The 12,480-nt window shown below is 45.0% G+C and overlaps 1 protein-coding gene across 2 annotated transcripts in view; it reads right to left on the minus strand.

The window, feature by feature from the left end:
- The window catches only part of tns2a (tensin 2a), a 45,414-nt gene extending 34,522 nt beyond the window's left edge, over positions 1-10,892 (minus strand). For both annotated transcript variants that reach the window (XM_070911190.1, XM_070911189.1), the window contains exon 1: positions 10,734-10,892. In XM_070911190.1, coding sequence (XP_070767291.1) covers positions 10,734-10,862 — 129 coding nt within the window. In that variant the 5' untranslated portion in view covers positions 10,863-10,892. The remainder of the gene's footprint in view (positions 1-10,733) is intronic.
- Positions 10,893-12,480: the final 1,588 nt, after the last annotated feature.

The following is a 12,480-nucleotide window of genomic DNA, read 5'->3' on the forward strand; positions in this document are numbered from 1 at the left end:
TCCACACACACAAACACTGACTCACGTGCAGACGTGTATCCCTGCAGACCCGTCGGTGGAAACAGACGGCCTTTCCCCCTTCCTCTTCCCGTCCCTGTGTCCCCTTGTGTGCCAGGACAGACCCCACCTCCTCTCCAACATCTGCTACGCACAAGAGGGTCCTTTTTCTAATATTTTTAGCCTTCTGGCAGAAAAAGGAACCAGTTTTCTGAAGTCAAAGAGATACTTTCTAACCAGAAACCCCTCCCCTTCCTTGCTGCACGACTGCCAGCTGTCAACAGAACAGTAGCTGGATTGAACGAGGGAGCGGCTGGAGACATATGTGAGGTTCATGCGTTCAAATGTAAAAACAAATACACAAAAAGAGAGAGCCATTCGTGGACTCACATTCCTGGAAACTCTCTTGCTCCTTCCCTCTTGTTTCTTTCTAAAAATAGTCTTGATATTTAGACAATGATGGGCATTGTGTGGGAGGGGTACATTACTGACTAGACTGGACACTGGTGACCTCAGCTTCAGCTGCAGATGGTCAGTAATGGAAGCTTAGATCTTTAGGCCAAGTACTTTGCTTTGCGTCAGTTTTGCACAACCAAAAGTATGATCATATGATTATGGTGACCTATCTTATATATAATTAATTTCATATTGTATGAATATGATTGTGTCTGGCACCATAACCACCAAGCCAAACTGCATGTCATGGTTTGCCCTCTCACTGATAATGAATTATGGCTGCAAGTAACAATTGTTTTCTTTATCAATTACTCTGCTGCTTGAATTCTCGATCAGAGAACTCCACTGATTTAGCACTGCACACATCGTCGGACATATCAAAACCGATGCCGCAGAACCAGAGATATCTTTATTATTCCGTGCATTCTTCTTCCTTGTCAGAACCTGCCGCCTACATTACCCACAATCCAACACAACCTGATTCCCTTGGCTGTGCAGATTTTGGTGTGGTGTGCTGGTGGAAGCTATTGTAGCCTCAAACCGCTAGCCTCAAGCAGAGATGACAGGCAGGTGACAGTGGTCTGGCAAACTCCACACTCCCAGATTTCTTTCCATTGTCAAACTTGTTCAGCCTAAACCAACACTATGCCTCAAGTGGCATCACTTGAAGCAATTTACCAGACTTTGCACAGCTCCCTCTATACGAGGCTTAACAAAGCTTAACATATCAATACCTTCTTCTCCGCTTTATATGTTACCCAAAGTCTAGTATAATCACACCATGGGGAGGGGTAGAGAGACAGAGAGAGTCAGAGAGAGACACACATAGAGACACCGACACAAGCAGACAGACAGAAAGACAGATAGGCAGAGATGCATAGCAGCACCAGCAATAGCCATAGCAACTATAATAATAATGATAATATGACTAATAATAGTGGTTACAGCTGTAATAATAACTGAAATATGATTAATAATAGCAATAACAGCTTTAATAATAACAGAACTATGACTAATAACAATAATTGTAGCGATGAAAGTCAAGCAGGCCCATGGCGTACCAGGACCACGATCCACGATCTGCTAGACGAGAAAGCACAAAGAAACTCCGGGGAAGATATAAAGTTAGTAACATGCATTAATGGGACATGAATGTAAAGATGGAGAGGGAGAGGAGGAAAGCTTGGTGCATCATGGGAAGTCCCCCAGCAGTCTAGGCCTATAGCAGCATAACTAGGGGGCTGGTCCAGGGAGGCCTGAGCCAGCCCTAACTATAAGCGTTATCAAAAAGCAAAGTTTTAAGCCTACTCTTAAAAGTAGAGAGTTTGTCTGCCTCCCGGACCCAAACTGGAAGACGGTTCCACAGGAGAGGAGCTTGATAGCTGAAGGTTCTGGCTCCTGTTCTGCTTTTGGAGACTCTAGGAACCACAAGCAACCCTGCATTCTGGGAGCTGCTTTGACCGACTAGTTCAATTCAATTCAATTCAATTCTCAAGAAGAGTGCACTAGTGCTCTAGTGGGGTAAGATATGAAGGAGCCTGACCAGTAAGAGCTTTGTAGGTCAGGAGAAGGATTTTAAACTCTATTCTGGATTTTACAGGGAGTCAGTGCAGAGAAGCTAATACTGGAGAAATATGATCTCTTTTCCTGGTTGTTGTCAGTACACCTGCCGCAGCTTTCTGGATTAACTGGAGAGTCTTAAGGGACTTATTGGGACAGCCTGATAATAAGGAATTGCAGTAATCCAGCCTAGACGTGACAAATGCATGGACTAGTTTTTCTGCATCTATTTGAGACAGCATCTTCCTGATGTTTGCAATGTTATGTAGGTGAAAAAAGGCAGTCCTTGAAGTTTGTTTCATGTGAGTTGAAGGACATGTCCTGATCAAAAACAACTCAGAGATTCCTCGCAGTGGCGCTGGAGGCCAGGCCAATGCCATCTAGAGTAACTACATCTTTAGATAATGTGTTTCTGAGGTGTTCAGGGCCAAGAACAATAACTTCTCTTCTCAGTCTTGTCTGAGTTTAACTTAATAAAACTTGCAGGTCATCCAGGTCTTTATGTTAAGGCATGCTTGGAACTTAGCTAACTGATTAGTTTCATCTGGCTTGATTGATATAATTGGGTGTCATCTGCATAGCAATGACAATTTTTTTTTTAGTGTTTTCTAATAAGCCAGAGCCTTCAGTCAGCTATCAAGCTCCTCTCCTGTGGAATCAGCTCCCAGTTTGCCCCCCCCCCCCTCCATCTTTACACATTCATGTCCCACCAGTGCATGTTACTAACTTTATATCTTCCCCGGAGTTTCTTTGTGCTTTCTCGTCTCGCAGGTTCCTGTGGATCGTGGTCCTGGTACGCCTGGCTGCTGCTGCCATGGGCCTGCTTGACTCTCATCACTACAGTTATTATTTTTAGTCGTAGTTCTGTCACGATTAAAGTTGTTATTGCTATTATTAATCATATCTCAGTTATTATTACAGCTGTAACTACTATTATCATTTATTGTCATATTTCCATTATTATAATCATAGCTGCTATGGCTACTGCTGGTGCTGCCATACATCTCTGCCTGTCTGTCTGTCTGTGTCTCTACGTCATTCTCTCTCTCTCCAACCCAACCGGTCAAAGCAGATGACCGTCCACCTAGAGTCTGGGAGCCTAAAGGAAGCATATATAAGGTGAATAGTATTGGTCCAAGCACAGAACCTTGTGGAACTCCATGACTGAATTTGGAGTGCATGGAGAATTCATGTGTCTGTAACCACCAGCCAAGTCATCCTTGCTTTATCATTGGAACTGTGACATCTTCAAGGTCCCCAGCTTATCTTTCACACCGGACACCCAGAACCTCCTCACACACAAGTACTTGAAGCTTGAAGGACGCTGAGGCCCCTTCAGGTTACTTAACCATGACACTACACAGTACCATACACTTATGACAGCGGCAGAGCAAACTTCATACAAAATATGTGGTTCAAGACCTTTGGTGACCTAAGCAAGCTGGGAACATGCTAACACTATGTTTGTACTGTTTTCACTGTACTGGGCCGTTTTCCTCCCCCCTGGTATTTGTTTTCAGGACTGTACATCATTTCATTAAACAAAGAGTTATTGATTGGGGAAAATGCTCTCCTCTCCTAACTGATTAGTTAGCAAGCCTGTTAACTCAGTTGCTAATGGGACAATCACTTCGCACAGGCTATTGAAGAGACGTACTTGTAACAGTCCAACATTAAAAAGACATTTAGTTCACTATCACGTAAGACAAGAAAATGACTTAATGATTAATTAATTATCAAAATATTTGCTAACCAATCAACCAATGAATGGTGTGAGTGCAGGGCAGGTTTCTCCATTGACAATCACAAGCTTAGTCTACTGTAATAAGAGGGTGACCCTCAGTTTCAGTGGAAAGGTCTCCTTTTTGTGACAGGAAAGTTCAACCCAAACAACACAAATAGTTAATTTTGTAATAGCTGCTCATTGCGGTAAGTTTTATGCACTACAACACACACAGTCATTCAGTGGTGCGTTTGTGACTTCTTGTTTATTTAAATCCCACCCTCCATTGAGACACATGGGCTGGTACAGTATATGGCTTCCTGTTGGCATCAAGGCGAGCATGTGCGTGTTAACCAGCACATTAAAAATATAGAACACCCACTGTATACTGAGTACAACAACAGTATTGTACTGTTGGTCACTGAGCATAACCAGTGGAGCCCCTAAGGGTCAAGTGCCTTGCCCAAGGGCAACAGTGTTTGTTGCTGGGGGAGGACAAGGAGAAGCATTACTCATTTCCTGTCCAGGTTCTCCCAGAAAGTTGGATATTTTCATCACGAGCTCCCTCTCCACTCCAATCAAAACGAAGGCTGACCACCACTCGTCTGCATTAAATATGGGAGGAAAAACTGCTAATGATCACGCTGTTGTCAGCAAAGGAAAGGTTTGAGGGGTTGGACAATGTTATCTTGTTGTTAATCCCGAGCTGCTTACCTCATGTTGCCAGGCAGGGGCAGCACTGATGTATGAAGCACACAGCAAGTCTTTGACCAGAGTTGACAGGCGCATAGGCGCACACACTACAGCACAGCTTCCTTTTCTTCATGTGCCATCACACACACACACACACACACACACACACACACACACATACATACACACACACACAAACAACCATAGCTTGCCATCACAATCTGACAAGCCTGGAAGCAACACATTGCAATCAATCTCACAACTACTATATTGACTTAACAGTATTATATAGTCTATACATGTGGGGTTATCATAGAGAGCACAGCACACTGCAGCTGAACATACGGTCAGTAGATCTCCTATTGGACAGCACAGACAGGAGGAGATCTCTCACCTCCAACTGGTGTTTGTGTATAAACTTTAAAGACAACATAACAGATATTCAGACTTCGACAGAGAGCCACACAGACAAAAAAAAAAAACTTGAAACTTGAACTAAAACTGATAGTTTTAAAGTTATGGCGCCCATACAGAGAACACATTCAGAAAGTGCGCAACTGCACAGCCGACACATGCCATGCATCCATCCAAACTCCTCCACCCGGGACCGCAAACGGCCGACTGTGAGCACGAACACAAGAACTTCGCCATCTTACCCTGTTCGCCTTCCCGCTGAGCATATCCTCTGGTTTAAAGGCTGCCTCTCACCGCCGGGAGGGTCGTCCGTGACACGGCCTGCGCTCCGAGTTCACTTGTTTTCTTTCCTCCGGTCCACCGCTCCGTGCTGGGGTTTTTTTTTTTTTGCTGGGTGGAGCCGCGCGCAGCTAGAAGCGCGAGCGGAGTGCTGTTGCTCGAGTTTCACGCCCCTTGATTGGTCAGTTTCTGGAGGGAGCGTAAGATTACTCGATCCGGATTGGCTGCACGAAAGACTATAATATTCCTAGGAAAACCCTAGTCGTCCCTCCTCATAGTATTCATCTGCTCACATTTGATTGACTTTCACAGTGGACTGTTCATGAATGGAATTTATTCACAGGTGTAAAATAACTGGAATGAGCCACATCCTTCACAACAAGGACAAAATGATCTCAGGTGGATCTGAGTGTGACTTTCCAAAAAACAAAAAGCCATTAGGGAAGTATGTAGTGTGCCCTAAATCTAACATGCATATGCAAAACCTCAACATGTGGACAAACGCGTATGCTATCGAGCTCTCACACAGGTACTGAGGTGTTTTGATTACGGCCCTCATGCGCACAATGTGGCTCCGGGTTCTCCTCCTCCCCTCCTCTCCAACGCCACCACATTATTACATGTGTGTCAGACAAATATCACACGAATGGGGTCAAAGATAATGTAGTATTTTAGTCCAGACACTCTAGATCAGTGGCTTTTTTGTCTGATGTTTTCTTAATGTGGTCATCTGAATGGATGTTAAACTGGGTGCTATATAACACTGTTGAGTATGTAAAAGTGGATGTTGTTAGAATATTTTGTTCAAGGCTTGGTCACATAGTTCAGTCAAGTTTTGTAGTTGTACTGCGACCACTTCGCCTGGCAGAGGCTGGTCACTCGCTATCATCTGTTCTCTCACTATGTAACCCCAACACACACACACACACACACAAACAGAGCTGTGACTGACATCTGCACATTGACACGGCTGCTGAGTGGCGACTGGTGTGTTGTAGCGGCACCTAGTGGTGACATAAGAGAGGTGGACCATGTGAGAGAGTTTTTGCTGCTTTGTCAAACATGGTGGTACAAATATTTGATTCCTTGCCAAAGTATCTGTGCACGCTTATGGTTGTGGTTATACTCTATATAGGTCCACGTATGCGTATAGAGTCTTTCATTGTTAGACTCCTAATGCACAGAGCATTATTTCTGTCTCCCACCCCAATCACTTAGTCACTTCCATATGTGTTAGACTGACATGCAGATGTGAAGGCTGGACAGTATATCCCTACCAATCATTGTAGAACGTGACTGTGAGTTATGACGTACGCAGCAACCCCCCCCCCAAACAACACGTGCAGTAATGCAGTCCATTCCTTTTGCTCATAACCCAAGAATTTCCGGCTCATGATAGAAAAAAAAAGGGAGGACTGATAGATTAGGGGGGTCTTGGGGAGTTAAATTGTTTGTGGAACTTTCGGCTCCCTTTCTTTTTGATCGTGGCGGGGCGATGGGAAAAGAGGAGGGTGTTGAAGAGGAGAGGATGGATGAAGAAGCAGAGAACAAAGTCGGAAGGTGGAAAAGGTAACAGGAGGGGCGAGGGAGACCAAATGTGAGACTAACAAAATACTGAGGGACCATGAGAGACAGGAAGCTGGTGCTTGGGATTGGAATGAGGGGTTGAGTCAGTGAGTAAAGTGGGGGAGGGTCATGTTGGCAGAAAGATGGAGATGGATTAAGAGGGGGATGAAGTTGTTTAAGATGGGAATGAGGCTTTTGCAGACGCACAGAACGAATCCTGAATCAAGCTTTCTAGACCAACACTAGATGGCCACAGTGGACACCACAATGCAAGGTGCTTGATATTGGTAAACACCGCATGAAATATTACAAGGTGTGTTTTTGTCTAGCCTGTCAAGGACTCGGATCAGTCGTGGAGGTACATGAGAAAGAGGTGGACAGAGTGGGAGCGCGGGCCAAGAGGAAATGGGGAGGAGGAGGCTAGAAAAGGGGGCTGCTGCGTTGCTCGACGAAGGATTGTGTGAGGCAGCACTATGCCAAAGGCTGATAGGGTGCAGCTGCTGAAGGAGTGAAAGAGCGAGAAAGCATTGGTAAGAGTGGGTGAGACAGATACTGATGACACGAATGAGCTCATGTCAACATTCGGGCAAAAAAAAAACATGCAATTCTAATGTGCAGTAGTACAAGCAGTAGGTGACGTAGGTCTGCAGATTTGTTGACATGCCGACTGTCCCCGAAATGTTTAGGAACATGCATGGGGTCATGTGGGAATGGGAGCAGGGATCGATATATTCAGGGAAATCTGCGCAGCTTCAAGACCAAATAACAGCCGGTACGAAAGCAGTAACAGTGCAGGGACGAGCACGTAAAAGGTCACGTCCTCCTGGCGAAAGCATTGCCGTGGCGTGTGTGAAAAGGCGCAAGGCGGAAATGTTCCTGAACTTAGCTGCATGTGTGAATGGTGAAAATCACTGGCAGAGCCTGAAAGGTTATCCCGGTAATTTACCGGGCATGTGTGTTTAAGACAGCTGCATGGCACTTTGCCATCCACGCCGTAGAATCCTGTGTCCTCAAACATTACTAGCTTAGTTTACTGTTACTGTTAAATGATTTCGTGCATAGTTTGCTGTGAGGTGTTTCTTTTAAGGGCGGCGCTGGGATTTTGTTGGGGGGGGGGGTTTGCAGACTTACTGAGGGAGGAAATGGTTTATATCTTTCCCTTTTTCCCTTGACCAGCTTTCATCTGCTAGCCCACACAACAACAAGCATTCCTCAAATCCTGCTTAGAGCTTGGGAGGGATCAAGCCGCTGCAAAGTAGGGTATGACGGCCACCCCATGAGTCTGGAGTTTAGATGGGAATAAAAATGTTCTAACATACAGGAATGTGAGAATTACTTCTATTTCTTTTCTATTCTTTTCTTTACTGGATGTGGGTGGATGTGGGTCTATATTTAACCCTAACTGGTCAGTTCTCCTTCCTGTGTTGGGTGTGTGTTTGTAGCGAATGCCTTAGGCCACAGTATTGGTCATGGACAATCTAAACTTTGTTGCCCAAAAGAAATAACAGGGACCGCTAGACAAATGAATATAAAACCATGTTCACAACAGCTATTTCTAGCATCAACATCACAACAAACAGACATATTTGACTTTTCACAAAGTATCCATTTACGAACCGCAGGTTGAACTTCAATTTCTACATCGCTAGCTGTATACCAGTAAGCTTGGCAATCTTAGAAGCCATGAAACTTGCTGTAGACTTAGGAACAAAGCAGTATTCTTTCCATATCAGCAACCAGGTAACTTTCGCTAGTTAGCACTAAACATAAAGTACAGCCGAGGCCGATGGGAATGTCATATGTCATTTTGGTCATTGTTATTTCAAGTTAACCTGAGGAGGGGGGGCATGAATGTCTGTACTGCATTTCATGCCAATCCATTCAATGGTTGATATTTCAGTCTGGACCAAAGTTGTGGACCAACTGACAGACTGACTCTCTAGAGTCATGGCAATGAAGGCTGTCAGGGAGTAAGTTTATATTCAAATTCAACTACCAAGCAAGTCCATTAATGACTCTCAGACTTGAACCCTTGGCTGCACATGTAAGTGAATTAAATACATGTGTATAATGATGCCTGCCAAGACATTAAGACATTTAACTTTCAATGCCAATATGGTCTGTGTGTGATCATAACACACAATAGGACAAATCAGAAAGATTATGTCATGACAGGGATATAACCTCGAGGCGACAGTTCCATTACTTCTGTCCGAGGCTCGCCTACACTGATTTTTTTCCCAGATGAATTCAGCGCCATCCCACATGAACTATTGCCTCTCTCGGCCAGAAACTGTTTATTTCAAGACTCAATTTTTAGAGGGTTGTTTATTGATGCTCAGCCGCTCTCCATCAACAACCTTCCAAGAATGGACAGTGAGGCGGTAAGCTGTATTATGAACACACAGAGTCAATTCGGCTAATATGACGTGAATGAGAAAATGAAATTATAAAAGGCTATAATCCAATCTATAGCTAAAAAGTGAATAATGAAAAATCCATCATTTGTAAAATAATACCAATACTCACTCAAACAATTAATGACCCAAAATCCAGACGGAATTTGAAGGAAAAGGAGAAAAAAAAACATAATAAAACACCTCTGCCCCATGCTTCTGACATAACATCAGCAGATTATGTAATCGCACTGAGAGCAGCACGTGTTATAGTGTTTCCAGTAAGTACTTGGCCTAAGTCTGACTGGGTATGTATGTGTATGGCGTTGGCCAGGTTATAAAGAAATTAAAGCCAAGTCATGTTCTGGTCAGGTTCTCACTAGTACTCGCATCTTCTCATGGCTGTGATTGTCTGCAGGTCCGTGGACAACAACTATGAAATAACAAAAACAAGAAGTGAAAAACAAGTTCATGAAAAAAAAGACCCCAAATAGACGAGACAACATATCCTAAGATCATCAGTGGGATCCAACTGGTTCCCACACCCCTGCAGTGGGGTCGGTCCCTGCAGGATGACGTAGTCCAGAGGGCTCCACATTCCCACGCTGCTAAACATGTGATATGGAGCCGCTGAGACTGTGGTGCAGCCGAGGACGCACACACACACACACACACACACACGAAAAATGGGCGCAGATGGAAGACAGCGTGCATGCACATTTTGAAAAAATGGATGCAAACAAACGTAGATGATTCAACACATCTGGATAAAAAAAAAAAGCCACAAATACTGAAGTGTGTATGTAATCCAATGTGTTATAAACTGGTGGACGGAGGTCACGGTTCTCCATGTTCTCTTGGTGGCTAGCAGCACTTCAAGATCCCTCCAGCCAGCTAGCCTGCCTCTGTTTACATCATGGTAATTCCCCTGCAGTGCTGAGGCCATCACAACAGGGCCATTGTGTCTGCGCAGATGTGACCTCGGCTCAGAGATGCCATCGTCATCCACATCATCTTTTAAATCAAAGCCAAACAAAAAACACACACACACACACACTCCTTGTAAGAATCCAATTGAACCAATCACTTGTGCAAACTTCAGATCTGCTGCACATGTCTATGAGACCCGGCATAACTCAAGGAGAATGTGAGGTGCAGTCATTTCCTGGCACTTGGATCTGATATTGATCATGCTCTTTAGCTGACACTGACCTCTGACCTCCCTTAGAACAGGACACCAGGGAAGACAGTGACCGCTGAATTCATCACTCATTCATTCCCAACAAATGTGACATCACTCGAGGCCGTTTATTAGACGTCACGCAGCTACGTTACGCAGTAGCACCCCCCCACACACACACACCTGTAGACAGACTCCCCTTCAATGAAGCTATTGATATCCTTAATTTGGAAGACTTGAGAGAAACATAGGGCTCTCTAAAAGAAAACATCATGCCTAAATGAAAAAAATAAATGATAGTCATGGTATATTACTGTGGATGAGATGAACCTCATGATGAACCTTTGATCAATAAATAGTTACAGTTGCTTTTCACTCCACCATCCTGCGACGAATGATGTACAACCCCCCGACAACAGTTATCTATAATTTCATCACACACTGATGTGAACACTGCATGCACACTGACCTTCGTCAGCCTCATCCTGCCACTCTCACTCCTCTCCAGGCTCCTTCTCTTCAGAGATTCCCGTCTGACCACCGGCACCGGTTGTACCTCTTCCTCTCCGCACCAGTCCGAACTCAGGACGCAACCCATATAGGTGGACGGTTCCCGGACTCTGGGACTTTTTCCTCTTCCTCTTCCTCCTCCTTCTTCTCCTCCTCTCTCTCTCTCTTCTCTCCTTCTGTCCTCTCCCACCTCCTCTCTCCCTCTCCGTCCTCTAAACAGGCTCCAGCCCGGACTCCTGGGCAGCTGCTTTTGTCAGTTGGAGAGGAGGAAAGGGAGGCCCTTCCCCTTTTCCTGGCTCTCGTTCAGGCCTGCCAGAGGGACAGATGTAAGGATACTCTCTGCATGCTCTCACTGCCCCCCCCCCCAATTCCTATTTAAAACACCTCTCTCTCGAACTCAGTCGGCCCCCATTTTTCTGCCTCCACTCCCTCCCACTGCTCTTTGTTTTTGTTTCACACACACAGTAACACTCAAACTTCCTTCGGCACACTTAAGTTCCCAACTTTTTCTCTCTGTTTATCTCAGAGTCAGTCAATCACACTCACACATATCAACCTTGACTCAAATGGCAATGCTCAAGGATCCATCTTCCCGTCCCGTGAAGCTCTCCTTTGTTTCCTTCTGTCTTCACCCTTTTTCCATCCTTTTGTTGCTTTTCTTCTTACGTCCAAGTCCTCCCATCCCAACAACACTTCTCTCCCTTCCTTCTTTCTCCCTTTCCTCCGGCTTCTACCAGGGTTGCCTCACTCTTACATACACAATTACCTCTCTGTTCCCACCCCCGCCCATCTCTCCTCCTCAGCAGTTTCCTGCTTCCAGATACAGGCAGTCTCTCCTTAGCTTGGGCAACACTTTGCTGGTATTGTCTAGAAAACAACCAAGAAAACCAAACAGTGAGGGGAGTTGTTAGGATGCTGGGCTAACCAGTGATTCAGAGTGGACTGAGCCTTCCCTTGTTTACAACGCAATAGCCTGGTTATCGCGATCGTAAAACAAGGTCTCTTTCACCGCAGAATCCATATCTCACATATAACAAAGGGTGCGAGGAGCTGTGCAGTTGTCAGATGCATCCTTGTCGTTGTTTTGATGATTTCTGCCAGGATAGCGAAGGACATTTCAAGCAGAGAGGCCCCCGTGCATTTTTAAGATTGCTGAAACTATTAGCATTGCTCATGTTTCTTCTCCTCACGTCTCTTTGCTGTTGTTTATTTCTTCTCCCTAGAGTGTTTTGGCTGCTACGCAAGAGCTCACAAGGCTTGGAGGAGTGAGACAGTACCCCTTAAAAGGCAAATTCTTGATGCGCCTCCAAAAGCCCCCCTTCTTTGTATTTACTCTCTACATGCCCCCTTTCTTCTCGTGTGTTTTCTTCTTCTTCGTCTTCTTTCTCTCTAGTGGCGAGGCAGTCTTGTTGTTGCAGGCATTTTGCCCCAGACAAGCCTTCCAGGTGTCCTTCCTCTCCTCCCTTCCTATACCCTACCATCCATCCATCCCTCTCCACCAGTCCTGTTTCTCTTCCAGTAGGCTGCTTTGTCTTGATCCCTCCCCTCTATGTATGTCTTTCAGGCAAGGTCCCCCGCCTGGTTTTACATGCCGTGAAATGAACTTCTAGTCAACTCGGGTTCTGCCAAAATTCTTGTGTTGCGTCTGGAAAATATGGAGAAAGATGGGAGGTAGTTTGCAGACTGAGCCATGATCTACTGCTAAT

Source organism: Enoplosus armatus, chromosome 8 (genome assembly GCF_043641665.1).
Source record: "Enoplosus armatus isolate fEnoArm2 chromosome 8, fEnoArm2.hap1, whole genome shotgun sequence".
In the NCBI taxonomy this organism is placed as follows: Eukaryota; Metazoa; Chordata; class Actinopteri; order Centrarchiformes; family Enoplosidae; genus Enoplosus; species Enoplosus armatus.